Below are 19,187 nucleotides of genomic sequence, written 5' to 3' on the forward strand. Positions count from 1 at the left end.
GCACAGGGCTAATTTTTGCAAGGTTCTATTTGTCTAACCCCTCTTGTCTCTCTTGTGAAACAGCTGGCTTATACTCTTCTGGCATCTACACATACCGTGGAAGAATAAGAATGTCATATTCAAAATGAAGGTATTTGACTATTTGTAGGGAGCTCAATATTGCTTCCATACAAAATGAATAACTCATAGATAGAAGAATTCAGAAGGTAAAGTTGACATTATCAGCTAAGGCTTCCCCCAGCCATGACAGCCCCTGTTCTGCTGGCTAGTAATGGTCACACCCAGACAGCTACCTAAGAAGCAATTGTTAGAGGAATTAATGAATCACTGAAAGGCACAAGAAAATCAATAGTCAGAACAGCTTCCTCTGCTAGTCTCCTCCTGCTGTTTCTCACTGGCTAGGTTAAAACAAAGGGGATGTCAATATCTTGAAATGAAGCATACAAAAGAATCCATCAGCACACCATCCTATAACTGTTCTCAATTGGTCTCAGAAAGAGAGACTGCAAAATGTGATGTGCATAGTTCTTTCCAGGATAAAGGGCAGTGATGAAAGGAGATGAAGGAGAAGGATAAAAGTACGTTCAAAAGCTGTTATTGATGCTATACAACTTACAAACAAAAAGAATCATACTTTAACTGATTACGTCATTTCACTAGGCCAACATAAGGGAAAACAGGACAATCAGGAATAGAACTGCTATTATTTGTAGATGAAAGGTAGATCCCTGAAAACACTCCTCCTAAATTCAGTTCACAGAACAAGTCTCTGTTGAATATACAAACCATGAAATTGACTCTGTGGATGTTAAAAATGGAGATGGAGAGGATGTAACTGGGAAACATATTTTCCCTTTCCACGTACTCCAACTTAAACTTTTTAAACTTTTTACTAATTGTGTTTACATACACTCTCTCTACGTAAATCCTTTAAATTCAGGAATATCTTACTTACTTTCCTTCTGCTTCCTTTATATGGATGGACTAGATAATCTAAGCTTTTAGACTTGTAACATCAGCCACAGGGCCAGAATAGAGTGATAACTAGTGGCAATGGATTGTGTTTGGATGCTAGTTCTGGAGAAAGTGTTGTGAATGTTTGCTCTCTTGTCTTCTCTATGCTTCCAGTTCATCACAGCATGAAACACAACCCCACTCCTAGGATCAGCCATAATAAACTGCCCACAAAACAGCTACTGACATCATGGCAGAGAAATCTAGACGTCACCTCCTTCTCTAGAAATAAAGAGGAAAAGCAACTTGATCTTTGAACACTTTAGTTGAATAGTGAAAATTTCACACCACCACTCCTAAACCAGTTCTGAACCACGAGCATTTGTAAGATTATAATCTTAATTCAAATTCTTGGATCAAATGGTTGAGTCTAAACCAGAAAACTTCTCATTAATATCCTGGAAAATGCATGGTCGGAAAGATGTATGTGCCTAGTCCAGACAATCCAGTTGCATGTTTTCATTTAGATTCATTGCATCATAATCTGTTGCATTATAAATTTTTAGACGTAAACTCTTATTGCACCCTTATATTTATGAGTAAAGCATTAACCTTTGTCCAATAATGATTGATCATTTCTGTATTGTTCAGAAAAGAAGACTACTCTGGGTGGGCAAATACATCGTCATGATCAGCCAGTTTCATAAACAAACAGATCTAGGATGCATGTAGACAAGGGTAAAGTACAGCTTGGCCCCTGACCAGCTCCCCTGCAAATCTAATGCTCTCCTTACTGGGTATGCATTTTCAGTCTTTCCTGAAGGCCTGTGTCAGATCAGGAGGCACTACTGACTCTGTTGCTGGGTCACAAAGAAGTTATTTTACTCCAGAACTATTTAGCACCTCATCCTGCAACTCCCAAGCAAGTGCCACAACACTCTTGATAAACTTCCATCTTCCATGGGGTCCAGGGAACACTACTGGCATCTTGGGTCCTTCATAACTGCATCTTCCTCAAGAATCAGGTTTCTTCTGCTTCCTAGGAATTCATTCTGAAGTTGCTTCTGTCTTACTACAGACCCATGGCTACGTGTCATCTTCTGTCTACAGCAGTCATACCAGTTTGCTTCACCTCAAGCTATTTTCTAGTTGAATGGGACTTGCAAACAGTGTAATATTAGCCTTAAAGAGATCTGCTTAGCATGCACAGAATGGGGCCATGCCCTTTAAGTTAAACTAAACACTGCCTCATTCTACTGCATAATCAAGAACAGAACAAGTAACCACTGAGGTTTTCTAGAGTAAGAAGGTCTTAAAGATGAGGGTGAACTCAAGCTGCTCCAACTTTTTTAATAAAAATGATCACTAGTACTTCAATTAGTTTCTTGGTGCTTTGATTCTTCTATCTAATCTTCATTGATGTCAATGGTATTATATTAGTAAGCAAATTTCTTTCTGTTAGAATCATTGAATCCCACACATTTTCATAGGATTTCATAGATACAACATGCTTTATTCTGGTCTACCATAGCTGCACTTCTCTAATTGAACATGCACAAAAGCTGAAATGTAGCTAGAGTGAAAAGATTTGTAAATAGTAATTCACAAAACTAAGAAAGCCACAAAGCAACTTGTTTCATGAGCAGTGAAACTAATGAATTCGATAAATCTGCATCTTTTTAATTTCCTACTATCATAATAATTATCATTCTTTCTTTCTTCTGATACCCCCAAATGACAGCATCTGCTGCAGCTAAGCTGGAATTGTTAGCACATGGATGAACAAGCAAAGCAGAATGTATCAAGGACAAAATTCAACCTGTATCCCCCTCAGAGGGGACACTGCTTACGGTTCATTCCTCTAGCCTGACACAGATTTTTACAAAAACTGTAGGAACTTATTTATTTGGGGAATTTCTACTTCTTTGTCAAATCTGGATGAAATCTTCTGGTAGAAGGATTTTCTCACAAAACCTCAAAAGACTGTTTCACTAAGGTTCAACATAAATACCGTAAGATCAGTGTTGAATTGGAAGTTAAGCAAAAAAACGGTCAAGCCAATGCATACAAAGATTGCATAATTCTCAGAGATGACCAGTAATGAAAACCTGCACTTCTCACTAACATGCAAGAAATATATTTTTCTTTTGTTTTCACAAAATTAGCAAAATGTACCATTAATGGAAAAATGGCACTTTCAGGGTTTCTGGGAGGTACTCTGTATTTAAGAAAACCTATAATGGAAGCTGGGACCGACAGAAAAATGTATTCAGTGATGAAAGACTGAATGCTTTGCTGAGATTCAAATTGTTGCAAAAAAATCCCTTCCTGCACATGGTAAACCAAGTATTTTTGAAGAGTTGTCTTATCCTGGGAGGCAAAAAGTACTTTGCTACTAACATAAAAATCAAACAAAAACTTCTAGTGAAGTTTTGAGTACCACTGAAAATAAAGCCCCTGATCATTCATGAGGAACTATAATAGATTTCATTTGTTTGACTGCTAATTAATCAGTTCCGTATCTACAACTCCAAGGACCAAATGTTGAATAAAATTTGTACACAGTTACCATGATATAGTTAGTTCATAATTATTACGTTATAAATGTAACAACGAAAACCAGAAAGACCCAAAAAAATATTAAACAGAAATGATTATCCAAGACCAGATCCAAATATCTGAAAGCCAGTTAAGATTAACAACTCAAACAGGAAGTTCTGATCAGTGGCATTTCTATTGCAAAAATGCTATTTATATTAGCCATCTAAATAGAATTCCAACAAGCAAAATACATTAAATAGTTACAAATGACTAACAGCTAACACATCAATTTCACCTCAGGCTAGGAACTCATCGCTAAAATGAAGTTTATAATCCCATGAGCCCATTCAGTTATAAACTGCAGGTGGCAAATCAAGTCACTATGAGCTACAGTCCCCATGTGTGAAAAATCAATACCTGAGAAGGTTCTCTCCGCCTCCTTTGGCAGCAATTTAACAGGGCAAACAAAATGCATGTGTTAGTGTTAAAATGGAAGGATGAAGGGCTATAACAGAATGATGACCCTTAGACCAAAACCAGGTTCTTCACTGCAGTCTAATCAGAAAAGCTTGATATGCTTTGTGTACAGATGAGGAAAAAGAAATCTAAGACAGATGTAGGATAAACCTGGGAAGAAAATAACTACAAACTTACATTAGCGACCTATTTTCTGAAACCAGCTTATCTTACATTGGCTTTTTGTCCCGCCAAGGATATTGGAATTCTTCAGGACTAAGACAGCTTCCTCACAGGGAGTGCTTGTATCAGTCAGTGCTGCACAGAACTGTGTGTTCTGTGTACTGGTTCCCATGCCCAGTACTAGATAGACAACGCAGTGCGTGTTAGCTTAAGATGCTGTCATGAAGGGTACGGATAAACTGGTGCAATCCTAGCAGCTTCGCTCCGTTAATACTGAAGATCATTGTGACACTAATTGATCCTGAGCCTGATCTATTTATCAAGTCTTTTACATGCAGGAGCTGAAGAATTAAAGCCACTCAGTCATTCAAAGAGAGTGAGCAACAACTGCTTAATTTTTTGAAGGGATCTTCCTATTGTTTCGCAATATACCTTAATTGTATAATGTAATCAATCATAATTCATCACTACAGTTCTCCAGTATTACTTTTACAGCAGTTTTATTCTAATGAGGGTTTTTAATAAGAACAGACACTCTTCTTTATCCATAAGAAAAATAATAATAAACTGTTAACCATGATACAAAGAACATCTCTTAGCACTGACAATGACTCTTGCTTAAGATGAAGTATTTTCATCAGTGAGCTAGTTGTTATGCATTACCAGCATGTGTGCAGTAGCCTAGCGTGACACCAATTTGCATAATTTCTCTTCTCTAACAGGCTTCAAAAATAATAACAGGCATATGAGATAGAATCCATTAATTTTAAACTTCCTTCAGCAGCTATCTTCATGGAGCAGTTATCAAAAGAACCTTTAAAGAATTAAGTTTAATAAATTATAAATGTATTATTCGGGTTATGCTATCTGGGCCTATAACCGTCTAAGTTGAGTTCAGTAACAAAGACCAAGGCAAATCCACAAGCAATTGGCTCGACATCTTCTCAGCCAAAAAGACTGACAAAAAGTGGCAGGTCAATGCCAATATTCACTGCTGCTCACAGTTAATTATTGAACTCGAAAATCAGTTAGGGATTTTGGGGTACAGACAGGTAAAAGAAAAGGACAGATAGTGATACACATAGAAGCTTCTCGGAGCTGTTATACCTGTACACGTTATTTAATAATGCCTTAATCCACAGAGAGGAACAAAAACAACTTTGTTTTTTACTGATCTGAACCCAAAAAAGATCTTACCATTTGTTAATATTTAAGGCAAGCAGAAAGATTAATGTGTTAGCAAACTCGGATGGGAAGCTAGTTTCAGGAAAAAAAAGTGAACAAATCTTTCCACAGTATAATATAATAACTGATGGACCTTTTCTTATCTTCATGACTTATGCATTTGTATATTCTGACTTGCATAGCAAACAACATTGCTGCAGTACTCTGATTCTCTCAGATATTCATCCAGTAAAAAGCCTGGCTTTGTAACTTTGAAGAGTAATTTAGACCTTGGTACACTTTACTATACATTCTCATATATGGTCATCAATAAGAAAGATCTGATTTGTCTTTATCACACAAGGGAAGGTGCCTGAAAGTCTACACAATTTACATATAGGCCTAATGTCCACTAAGACAAAAACACATTACCAAAGTACTCAGCTATCCCACTGAGGAAAAGGTACAAACACCCCGGGAGAAACAGCAGGTGCCAATATGGGCACAAGCAAAAATTCTCAGAGCTTGCTCCTGCCCAGTATTTCACACTGAGAAGCACTAATGAATTTCAATTCCTACTGATTCTGGGGATTTGAGGGAGATTAACACCTCCAAGAGCTGTGATCTTGAAGACAGAACAACTTAATAACAACAATAACAACAACAACAAAAATTGTCCATGAACTTTCAGAATATAATTTAAACACAAAATAAAGTAACAAACTGGCCTCTTTTCCCAGATTAACTCTTGGGCTGCTGCAGATGCTCCTGAAGAAAGTTAAGAGAATGCCTACACTTAATTTACAAAGAGAAAACATCACAGGTAAGGATGCTGTACCTTGCACTCGGTACAGTAACTACGACTTGGAGTAACCAGCCTTTAGCAGTTCATTAGTAGCTATTCAGTTTTCTTTTATATATTGTTCAGTTTACGGAACAGCTCTGTGTTCAATACTGTGGGTTTTCAGAACGTGAAAGAGGAAAACATTTTGTGATACCATTCAGCAAAGCAAAAAAAAGTGAGAGAATAGATAATATACAAGTATGTCACCACAAGCAGCACTGAACTGAGAAATCAGTTAAGGCTTTCACCATAAAAGTAAGTAAATTAGATTGTACACACAATATGAAGCAGGATCTACACCACTATATTTGCATCAAATTGTTAACAATGCTTTAACCTACAGACATTATGTTCTATCATGTCATATAGCAATGGGTCATTTTTCCTCAGTGAGGATACCTTCTGCAAATAACCCCAGCTCCTACCTCTCTGTTTAAGCAGAGTACCTACTAAAAGAGCAAAGCTTGCAGCAGAATAAAAGCATGATGAGCAAAATAGCAACCGATATCATCCATTCAAGAAAGATATCTTTATATGCTATGAGTGATGTGGTGTAAGGATTTTACTGTCTTATTTTAGGATGCTCCTTTTACCAGATAGCATTAGAAAGAGAGTTTACATTTCAAATACAATCCTAGGAGTCAGGAGAACTCAAGAGATACCCTTCACTAACTCACTTCCTGTACCGCAGAAATCATATTTTATACATGCTTCAGGTTCTCCATTTACAAATTGGACGAGCTAGTACCTTTCAATAGTAATACCTTGTACTGAAAGGTGTCTCCTACATAGGCATCCCCAGCTACATCTCTCTAAACATTACAGCAATATTCTGTTGCAATAGCCCTCACAGAAGTCTCATCAGCTGTCCCCAGGTAACGATGCAGGGGCAACCCCATGGATTGCCATGTTCATAAGCATCCCTTGAGGCTCAGAGCACGTGCATTTTGGCTTCTCTTGTCAGACATGTGACGTTGTGGACCAGCTCAGCTAGCCACAGAGGTACGCTGCCAGCTCGTTCTCCAGTGCCTTGAAACCCTCTCTCAGCACTCCACAAGGGTATTTTTAAAGATATGTCTCAGGTGAAATAGATATATGCATAGACTTAACAGGGTTTCTGAAAATCCCTTTACTTCAGCTACTAAAAGGAACACAAATAAACAGTCAAAACAATAAACATCTTGTTTTAAGACTTCACTGTCTCAGCTTCCTGACATCTCAAACTCTTTCAGCTTCTAGCTCACTATAACCAGGAGTCCTCAATCTCTTCTTTCAAGCTTGTGCCATTTACTCTGAAACAGAGTTGCTCTTCTTTTCTAAGCCACTCCTCCTGACCTCTGCAGCAAGCACCCTTTTTGTGGAAAGAGGGGCTGATTTTCCTTTAAAATGGATGATAAGAATCCCTTTCCTTTAATCTTCTGGCCTTCCTTGTTAGGTGGTTCTTCTTCAAACCCACTGTACGACCAAAACCTCCCACCGAAGTCTAGCCTCCCAGTTTAAGTTTAAAGCTTGATAACTGGTTTGTCACACAGAGTATTCAATCCTTTACTTAATGCCATTTCAATTTTTCCTCTTTGTTAGCTTTTGGCAGGTGCAAAGTTTATTTCAACCAACCTACAGAAGCAGAAGTACAACAGACAAGGCAAATAATACACCCCTATTCAAAATGATGCTTGTAGTCTGATAGATTTACACACAGAAACTTCCCAATATCTAACAGAAATCGTATATTGTATATAGATCCCCTAAATTGTCCCAACTGTCAATATACTTATATTACATGCACATTTCTGTAAACAGATTTTCTCACATCAATATTATTTACACAATGGAAGGTTTGTTACCCAGCTTAGAACAGCAATGGTTGCACCAAAAAGATACTCACTTGAGGGTGTTCCAGCAAAACCAGTATATTGTGCTGCTTTTTTGGAAACTGCCATATCTGATTTATACCCTTGCGGTATCAATTGTACAAAGGTAATTTTCTGTAATGAATTATTTATTTCGTGTTGTAATCAGACATCTGAGATAGTCATAAATATTTATATGTCCAGTTAATTCACTAATGAAAACTGAACTAATTCTAAAAATGGGATGTTATCTCAGAGGCATGCTGACCTAACAGTCGCTCAACCTTTACATTAGTGAAGGCAACCGCCATATAGGAAGCAACTAACAGGAGTTGGAAGAAACCTGATCTTGAAAGCATGGTATAGGAATGGGCTAAGGTATCAGCACAGAAGAATTTTGTGCATACCCTAGAAATATTTCACTTTTCTCTATCTCTAATTTCCCAATTTGTAAAATTGGCAATAATGTCCTCTACCCTGATATTCCTTTGCAATCCTTGGGCTTCTCACTAGCATTCCAGAGAGATTTCCTCTTCAGCAATGGAAATATCTCCCCTTCTTAGGCACTGAGTTACTGGCTTTTGCACTGGCCTGTGCAACTCCACTATCCTTTACAGCCTCTAAGAAATGTTTTGGGCTGCTGGCTGCCTGAAAGTAGTTCAGTACCATCTACAGATTGCAAGATTCTTCTTGCAAGATTCTTCTAACTTCCTCGAAGTTAGCTGACTGTATTGATGTCATCCCTCACTCAAAGCTCAATGTAAACGGCTAATAAAAGGATTTATTTACTACATCCACAATAGACAATGCAGTTTACCAAGGTTTATAAAGTCACAAGAGAACAGAAATTAAAAGAAACAAGCCTACATCCATCTAGACTCAGGTCAGCCTTGAAGGGTCTTCTTATCTAATAAACTCACAGCTCTTTTTCAGCTCATGTGCCCCTCACAGAAGGGAATCCTACTTTGGCAACCATTTTTGCTCTATAATTCATCCCCACCTCTGGGGCAATCCGCCTTTGTCTGCTCCACTCCCCTAAACACAAACTACTAGACATTTATCTAAGAAGGGAGCAATCTGTTCCTCCATCAAACTACTGCTTGCCACTTTCTGGAGAGGCTGATGGCTTTAGGCCTGATGTGAAGAGTCTCACCCGCCCCGTAACACTTCAGTGATTATTCACATTTGGCTCAACTTTTTACAATCTGTTAGTCCATTGTGAAGCATAACATTAGCTCGAAAATGGTCAAACCTCAGAGACAAAGCCTCTCTATATGTTAACATGTAGATTTTTATGTATTTGTTATGTTGTAAATTAACAACCATATTTTAAGCAGACACATAAATGGGATCAAGGCATGTGTCTCATTTAACCGAGTCTTTTAATAGAGGCTGCATGCGATAATAATGAATGTTGCTGGAGTTAGATACTGGTTTAGCATGCAATCCTATTTTTGAGGGATGCTGTAACAAAGCATTTCCAAGGTAAGACTACAGATCCCTTGTCTAGTTCGGTCCAGAACACAGGGGAAACACTGCTCTCATGAGTCTGGAAGCAGAGGTACTATTGCAGAAACTATGAAATAACGTTACAGACTATGAACGCTGCTTTCCTTTCATCCCTACTGAGAAAGGTCAGCCAGAAAAAGGACACAATGTACAAAGACTGGTGATTTTGAAACTGCAAATTCATATATCTTAGCTTCAAGGGCAAAAAAAAAAATACCCCTCTGACAGGGACAGGTTAGAGAAAGCCATGTTCTGCTGGACTTGTTCTCTGAACAATAACTCTTTCAAGGACCTCAGACCTATAATGATTTCAGAAATAACTCACTGGCCTCCTGGGCTCCAGGAACAAAAAAGGAGAAGGAAAAATGAGGAGTTGTAAACCACAGGTCATTCTGTACCTTCAACTACTGGATGCCAGTGAGAAAGGAAGAAAAACTTTCAGATGACTGTCAGATTCTGAAGCAGTTGATGGATTTGCTGATTCAGATGTAAAAAGGAAGTACAGTGCAATGTCACAAAACCAGAAAGAATATGGTACTGCATGTAAAAATGAAATCCATTAGAGGTTTGGTTTTCACTAGGTGTACAAAGAAAACATTTAAAAAATGTGGCTGTCAAAAGATGAAGAGACAACCATGCAAGTTTACGAGTTAAATAAGTCCCTGATAAAAGATCTTATCATGACCACTCAAAAGGAAACTACCGCAAAATCCAGAATTAATCCTTGACAAGGCAATTAGATTGTGTCAGCAACTGAAGTCATCCATGCCAGAATGACTCTTACCTTGAGTGGGCTGTACTCTGACATAACAAAGGTGTTCCAGAATCCAAATATTAGGAGAAAACAGACCTGCAGCAGACAGGCATGTGAGCTCTGACTCAGGCAAGATCAGCATGTAAAACTGCTTATCAGCTGCAACAACTAGCACAGAATAATGCCCAGCACATGCAAAGAGACATAAGCAGCACAATGGGTTACACAATTTTGCAAAAGTTTGCAATGTCAGGGCATCTCCTTCTCTTGGGAGCTGCATTTAACCTGAGACCATCACCCTGGGTCCCTGCCCAAGCTATCCTACAGCCATGCCTCTGCTTGAGCATGTACCCCATTCATCCAGACCCAAACCCTAACCCATGGACTTGATCTCCTGGCCACACCTTGAGTCTGCCTTGTTGCTACAGACTCGCCTGGCAGTCATCGGACTGTCACCGACCATGGCTGCCATCCCTGGGCCTGCCCCCTCGCCTGGCTGGGGTCCTGCTAGGAGGCCCCCTGCTCAGTGCGGCCACTGCCCCTGCTGCCTCACTGGCACCCATGGCTCCCGGCTCACCAGCCCTCGCGGGGCAGCCCAGCAAGTGCCTAGTGGCACTTTAGCCAAGCCTTTCTTCAGGATAGCCTCCCTCAGAACATGCAAAAGCTTGCATGTTTTTCAAACCAAAGAGCACCAAGACCTACAAATCTACAGATCCTTGAGTGTATATTAAGAGGCAAAACCAGTGAGATCCAACAGCCCTATTAACAGATGAGCCAGATACATTTTTCTCATGGTCGCTATTTTCACCTGCTTAAAGGAAGACAGATGAAGACATGCATGCTACAGTCTTGCCTGGTGATAACTGTTAGGGTTCACAGACTCTTAGACTAAACTTTAATGTCTTACACTAGATACAATTTACATAGAAAATGTTCATTGAAATCAAAAGGAGTGTGGTGTGGAACTCCTAAGGCTTGTAAGGCAAACATTTTAAGGCAAACAAACTCTTTTTTGTCTTTTTTCTTTTTCTTTTCTTCCTTCACACAGAGTAAGCAAACATTTGAGACCAAAAGGACATACTGTTCTTAATTAAATGAGTAATTATTAAGACAACCAATATTTAATTACACAAAACCCCACACTGTAAACCAGAACCCTATTTCAGGACCTGCTTTAAAAAAATCCTCTCCCCCAAAATCTATTTTCAAATTTAATTATTTTCTTCCTTCTATTAAATAAACAGCTCTTGCAAAATTCTGGCAATTTAGTATATATTATTTAACAAAATTAGTCTTTGCCACAGATTATAAAATCATTCTGATTCGTAAGTCTCAAGTTCATGAAAGCATAAGACTAAGTTTGAACTGTAACAAAGTATTCTTCTGGCTGATGAAATATTCATACCCATTTGTCATCGAGACTTTAATAAGGAGGAATATAGCCTTTTCACTTTTGTTCACTAAAGAACTGGCAAAGAGCTTTCCTTCCTTCATTTAATTTTGAATGTTAGAGAAATATGCCTCCTAAAACACTCCTAATAATTTCCCTTTCCTGTACAACACAGTGCAGGAGATATTTAAAATTTACTTAGAAATATGGCTCCGTATTTCAGGTAGACAAATAAGGTTTATTTATTTGCACCATCCAAAGTTTACAGAAGTTTTCATCATTAAAACTTTACACTGCTACTATGTTTTCTGCATCTCTCCAGATGTACCATTGTTAAGACTGAGAAAAGTCAGATTAAATAAAAGACAGAAAGCTACACCATAGGCCACCTTACAACTATTAAAAATGGACCATAACAAATTTCTCATAGTGGTAGTACGACATTCATGACATTCCTTACAAGAAATAGTCCCAGCAGCAGCAATCCTTGCCATTTCTTTTTACGAAGGTATTGGTGTAACTTTGTGGCAGCACTCTATGCACTTTTTACTGATATACAGATAGAAGCATAACTGTATGTAGCTTTTCCATTAATGTTCTGACCCTTATTTAATTATTTGGTTTAGGACAAGCAGAGTACATATCTGTGACTGCATTCAGAACAGACAGGAAAGCATGACAAAAAAGCTGAGTTCTTAGAGGAAAAGACAAAACTTGCTCTCCAACCCACTTCAAAAGTACAATGAGCATGTGGGTAATGGGACACACACGACAACACACCAATGGACATTGTCCCTCTTATGAAAGATCCAGCAACGAGCTGGATGATGAAAAGAAAGAGAAAGGTGAAAGCCCCAGGAATGGTATGTTACTGTAAGAGCCTGCTACTGGGTGGGAGGAGGCACGGAGTAAGAGGGGAAGACGGCAATAAATCTGTTTCAGAAGAAAAGCATAGCATGACTTTTTACAGATCTAGAAATACACTTGTGTGCAGTGAATTCTTTCCCTCTCTGCCTCTGAGGGACTACAGTAATTAAGGCAAACACCTCCTTCAGAGCCCCACCAAGTAAAAAACATCATTTATTGAGCCCTCACAGCACTGTGGTGCTGATTGCTGGGTCCCTCTCCAGCTGCTTCAGCAGGTCCCACTCTACTGCCAGCTTCCTGACTTTCAAACACCTCATTTGCAGCCCTCGTGTTGCTTTACTGTGCAGTGCTGATTGCTGGGTCTCGGTCCCAGGGGGTTTCCAGTTTCACTTTGGTTTAAGATTATACTACCAGTTTCCTGCCTCATGTGCTCGTTATCAGAGCTTTGTCATTGCTCCCTAAGGAGCTGTTTGCGGTCCTTCCTTCCCAAGTGGTTAATATTCCCTTTATTCTCTTTCAGTCAACTCACAGTAAAATGCAAATAAGAGTTGAACAGAAACTCTGCTGCAATACCTGAGTTTGTGCAGTACCTGAGTGTGTGCACGCATATATTATCAGCAGCAAGTACAGGTTAATCAGATGTCAGAGCGAGCTGATACTGCCAATCAAAACAGAAACTCAGATTAACTATCTGTCTCCAGAGAACTCTCTAAAAACTGGAACCACCTACTATTTGGCAGCTACAGCCACCCCATGACTTCCCACTTCAGGAACACCTTGCCAGGAATCACGAAGAATGACTGCAGCATGTGGAGGCAAATATGAGGAAACCTTAAGATAGCTGTACCAAGAATCATACCTTGAGGAAGTGGCAGCATTGCAGCCTTCTTGTCCACAGTGTAGCCCTGAAGGCTAAAACACTGTTTTTCCCATTTTGATTCTCGTGGAGCTAATCAGTTTGCAAAAGACGTTCCCCTGGACACACAGACTTTCACATGTGGAAAGATCACCCTAATTTATGAAAGGGGGAGCGGGGTGTGGACTCTTCACCACAACTGTTTACAGCTGAAAGGACATAATCTGATTTAACAGGTACTCTAAATTGCATTCTTAGCTGTTCCTTGTACATGTTGCATCCCCAGTCTTTCAGCCTGTCACAAAGAGCACTCGCCTTCCAGCTCAGAGAGGGGATGAATTTTCTGTTCCAAATGCCTTTTCACAGATTGGTGAAAAGGTGTTCATTTCACAGCAGCCAGTTTGCTGCTATGAGGGAGTGTGAAACCAAGCACATTTTCTCAGCAGTGCTGCTGGACTCTCTGAAGCTCTCACCTGAGCAACCTTACGCCATCACAAATCACCATGCCACCACCTTTTGTCCAGCTATCAAACCAGCTAGTTTCTCTGTATTACAACATACACATTATTACAGTCAGTTGTGATAGTCCTTCACTCTTGAAACTGGAAAGAAGCCAAACTACCACTAGTGAGAAGCAACTTACCCTACTTATGTGAGTCACTGACATATACTCCTTTAGTTTATTGTTAGCTGACTTCTGCCAACCCTCCCAACCTTCTGCCAGCATATAAATTGCTTCCATTCCTTTCACAAGTCCAGGGAACACCAGCAAGGGAGCTGCACTAACATCACCTTCCTATTTATTGTCAGTTGCTAAATTTAAGTCACTTTCTTTGACAAACAGCAGTCCCTCCTCTACATTTGATGACAATATATATGATTTTCAATGTAGCAATCAGTTTAGTTTTATAATGGTTTTTCACTGAGACAGTGATCTTGCCACAAAACATGACGCATCATATCAGATGCATTTTATAAGCAAATTCCCTACCTTTTTCAGCATATTCAAAATATTTGTTACAAAAGAATGTAAGACCCACAGCTGAAAAAGTCTTTTTAATTAAATTAATGGGGGATTTTCCCTATAAACATAATGGCAAATGATTTTTAACACTTCTCCAGAAGTACCAAAGATAGGTGATTTTTAAATACTCTGTAACTTTTTGAAAATATACTCTTGTTTCCTGAACTCATTTTTAATCACAGAAATTTTTTTTAATTGTGTAGCGTATGTACCACATTTATCTCATTTCATAATCTTTCCTGGCTTGCCTCTCAGAGCCATTAATTCAATGCTCCATCTGCTATGGCTGCTCATACTGCAGGTGACATTTATGTTAGGTTTGTTTCCTCAAATGAAAATGTATTAGAAAAGGTAGTCTGACAGGTCTTTATATCCACTTCACAGGCTACACACAAAGCACAAAGATCATTCATGTAACTATTGACAGAAACGATGAGAGAACAAGTGAAGACAAGATGTGCACCAAACATGCCCTCTTCTTACAAGTGACATGGAATTAATCACATCTATCATTCAGCCCTCCAGTAAGTTTAAAATATAGCGTGAAAAACAGACAAGGAGACATGAAAACTGCCATCCCACTCGACACTTTTTACTACTCCTCCTGCTTAATGCACTCAGTCTGAGTTTATTCCCCACACATCCAGAACTTTCAGCAACAGCAATATTACATACTTTCAATATCAGAAACGGGGCTTTTAGTATTTTTTTTCCTTTTCTTTTCAGAACAGGCTTTATACCAATTCTGTAGAGTAAATGCAACCATGTTAAAAATAGCTCATGACAGGTTGTTTGGACATGCTACAGACATGACAGGATTGTCCCATGGCAGAGGTGAAGTAACTGGATACTGGTACATAGGTGGTATGTAGACCGCCTAGCTGACATATTTAAGGATCAGGAACCTGAAGGAGAACAGCTGCTGCTCTCCCTATATCTCCAGGTTTTGCTGGCTAATCTCAAAGTTAATGTATTAAAAAGCATGCAATAACTGGCACAGGGAACTTTCCAATAATTTCTCCTTTTTCTAAATCAAACGGCAACTATACTGGAGAACAATTGTTAAAAAAATAGTTTTTAAAACAAATGCCTCGATAAGATGACAGATCCTGCAAAATCTGGCGTGAGCTGCTAAGCATTTGAAAGCAAACAACTTTCTACCAGCCAGAGTCTTGGTGTGTTCGGTGGACTGACCCTCAGGCATTCTTAACCCTACAGGACAACCCTTTCTCTGGAAATCATTGCACCACACTAAGCTATCTCTCCCTTTCCATTTTCTCTGTTTATAGTAATTTTTACTTTGTGTTAAAATTTACTGCCAATTAGATAATTGTGGACACATTTACTCAGGGGAAAAAAAAAAGGGAGAGATCCCAAAAAAAGACATGTTTCTGAAACCTCTAGCCCTGCCTGTCTTTCAGGCCCAAATTAACTACAGCTCCCTTCTGCCTTTCAGTTCATGCTAGGCTGGATAACAGAGAAGAATAGAAGTAGGGAGACCATGGAAGAGACGAGAACTGGCAACAGTATCGGTCACCAAAGAATAGCAGAACAAATTTTTCTTATAGCTGAACTATCATAAACCTTTTCTCTCTTTCCCTGACATTTGCTCAATGACTAAGCTGAGGGTAGAAGTAGCAAAGAACACTGCTACTGAATCAGGAAACTCTCCACCTGGCAGAGTTTAGTAAAATTCTGCTTGCGCAGGGAAATATTTATGAAACAATGGATGGGATTTTTGTTTTTCCAAGTAGAAGTCAAATGTAAAGACAAGATCCCCCTTGGGATCAGCATCACTCTTCTAGTTCTATGCCCACCCAGGAAATTAAAAAGAGCAGAGACAGCACTTTCTCAAACAGTTTTAAGCAGCACTTTCTGTTGTTTCAGATTTCAATGCTAGGAAGAAAATTTTCCCTAAATACTCCTATATTTTCCTTTATTACCCACAAAAAAAAAGCCAGAGATGCCTCTACCTTCTTACACCTAAATAAAAGCTCAGTCTATTTTTGCGTACAACACACCATTTCCATATGAATCTCAAATCTGTATTTAGTGTGAGCCTTGCAGCTGGACTCAAGCAGCCCATGGTAAAACAAGTGTCCTCCCCTGTTGCAGGATACCTCCCCCTTGCAGGATATAATAAAGCCTTTACCAAAGCATTTACAGTACGCTGTTACAGTACGCTGCTTATTAGTGACAGAGTCCTCCTAAAGAATTGTTCTGTAAAAGAATTCTATCTCCCGAAAGCCGTAATTAGAAAACAGCACACGTGGAACAAGGAGATGCAGGGCTGCAGTTAGCAAGCTTTATTTGAGACTTGCACACCTGGGTCCGAATGCAAGAAAGAGGAAAGGCTCGGAAGGCTGCAAAGCTAAGGTGCAATTGCATACCTGCAAGTTCAGTACAGCCTCCATGGTAGAGCTGGAACTGTGCCAAGGACAGAGTAGAGGGTTTACTTGGTACTACAGCAATCTGATACACTTGGGCCTTAGGGCAGCCTTACCAGAGTAGGTATCATTGCAATACTCCAAGATCCTCCACCTAGTCCCCAAAATGTTTATATATTTGCAAGTCACAAAGCATTTCGGAGAGGAAACTGTGGCATATAGTACAGATCACTATGCATTCTATAGATACATCTATCTTGCAAAGACAGCTTTGTCAAGGACACAGGCATCTGCTGGCTAACAGGAGTCAAATCTTTTATATACATGGATAACTGCGTATCTCTGCAAAAATGTGCTAATCTAACTATATTTTCTCTTGCAAGAGTGAAGATCACCTTAGCGCGACTGTGCCAACTGTCTTGTCACTAGCTCCATTATCACAATGACTTAAAAAGAGCTACTCTTGTTACTATACACATACATAAGAATGTAATTTAACCCTTGCAAGAACATTTTTTTTTAAAGACCTAACACTTAGATATATAAATCCTTAGTTGGAAACTATGTGACCCACAGCATTAATATTCTCAGTGAACTGATTTTTCTTTTTAAAATTTTTGATAATGAATTCCCTAGGTTTCATTTCACAATAGGTTGATATTGACGGGGCCATGAATCCTGATGAGAAAGAGCGCTACCATTTTATTTTTTCGGCAAAGAACCGAAGGAGGAAAAAGTATACCATGAGTCAATTCTTCAGACAGGAGTTATAATGAAAGCAGCACAGGCTGCACTCTTCACAATCCATTCTTTCTTACAGTATCAAGGTTGTAAAAGCTTATTCCTCTTCCAATACTGTAGGCACTGCCCATCATCAAAACCATCAACACCACAAACTCATAACTCAAGACTAGCAGCTTTTAAGGTACGATTTATAAGAATCACTCTTCCAAATGAAACTAACAGGTAAGGTCTGTAGAAACTAAACGCTGTTATTTCCTTTCAGAGATGAGGCTGAAGAGTTCCCTAATAAATACAACCAAGAATTTTACCAGTCACAGAGATCTGTATTTCATCATGCCATGCACCACTCAGTTCAAAAGTCTCTCTCTAGCAAGTCATTTCTGAAAAGCAGTAGAAAGAGAAGTGGCTGAACAAGCCCACAATCACAAGGGCAGTTCTACCCGTAGGGAATGTTCGTGAATGGAATTAACACTTCTAGTGCAACCTGAGTCAAATACAGCTGTGCTGCTACAAATGTATGAAGGCCACGTTGAGAAGCAACAACAGTCAGTAACCATTATTTTTAATTATATGTTCTCAGTGAGTAACTTTCTTTCACAATGTTCTTGGTGTTAGGATGAAATCAGGAATCAGCTATTTTGCCTGGCTTGATAGCTTTAATTCCATTACTTGAGAAAGACAAAAAAGAAAAAGGTTAAGAAATACAGCTGCCCGCAGAGCAACACTTCACAGCTACTAGCTGCCCGTCTGTAATATAATTATGACGTGTTAGCAGAATGAGACAAGCACTTATCTATTTTGTGGGAAGGGAGTCAGAACAACACATTTGTTTTTTCTCTAAGGTGCCATAGAAGATGACTTCTAAAAATTCTTTCTTACCTAATCCAGTTTGCTTCAGGACTTGCTGTGTTCTCAGCTGCTGCAACAAACAACATAAAAAGCAAAAGCTTAACAGCCGTCAAGACACTGGAGATCTTTGGCATTTCTCCAACTGTTTCAAAGTAACAGGCTACCCAAGCTAACAGTTGTTGACATACAGGAACCCGACTGCATGCAGTATAGTTCTATTCCAAAGCTGATTAACAACAGAGGAGAATAAGGTGAAAAAATAAAGGTTGCATTCCTTACCTGACATAGCTCCTGTTGGCCATATGCTGGACTCAGCCAAAGGTACTGTCTCACTGAGCAATACACCTAGAACAGGTAAAGGCTGAATTATTAACAAGAACATGAGGAGGTCTCAAAAGCACATGATGAATGAAACAGAAACTCAAAACTTACAGTCTGATTTAGTTTGTAAAGGGAATTTAGAGTGTTTCCTGAACTCTTGCTCAGTTAATCTATTTGAAACACTAAATGGCATATGGAAAGAAGCAGGATGATGCTTTATTGCAATCCAGGGGAACGATGAACACAATCCCTTAAACTGCCTTCATACCAGTCTGTTACAAAGTACAATTGGGCTAAAATGGAAGTATCTGGCTTTTATCATATGGTAGTTGTATACACTCCCATTCCACTGGTCACCTCTCTTCTCAGTCATTAACTGCTAATGTGCTTCCAACACTGTGTTTTGGCCTCCAGCTTTTTGTACCTAAGACTATAGATGTGTTCTTTGAGCAACTTATAATTGCACTGATACAGTCTCTAAGTTCATACAGTAT

The 19,187-nt window shown here is 39.1% G+C and overlaps 1 protein-coding gene across 1 annotated transcript in view; it reads right to left on the bottom strand.

Moving 5' to 3' along the window:
• Positions 1-18,658, bottom strand: part of MYO3B (myosin IIIB) — a 206,722-nt gene extending 188,064 nt beyond the window's left edge. The window contains exons 1-2 of the mRNA XM_087731497.1: positions 18,652-18,658; positions 18,403-18,442 (exon numbers count right to left, since the gene is read on the bottom strand). Coding sequence (XP_087587623.1) covers positions 18,403-18,442; positions 18,652-18,658 — 47 coding nt within the window. The remainder of the gene's footprint in view (positions 1-18,402; positions 18,443-18,651) is intronic.
• Between the last annotated feature and the right edge of the window lie 529 nt (positions 18,659-19,187).

Source organism: Nipponia nippon, unplaced genomic scaffold (assembly GCF_047370975.1).
Source record: "Nipponia nippon isolate SJK-2023a ecotype South Korea unplaced genomic scaffold, ASM4737097v1 scaffold_5, whole genome shotgun sequence".
NCBI classification, from domain to species: Eukaryota; Metazoa; Chordata; class Aves; order Pelecaniformes; family Threskiornithidae; genus Nipponia; species Nipponia nippon.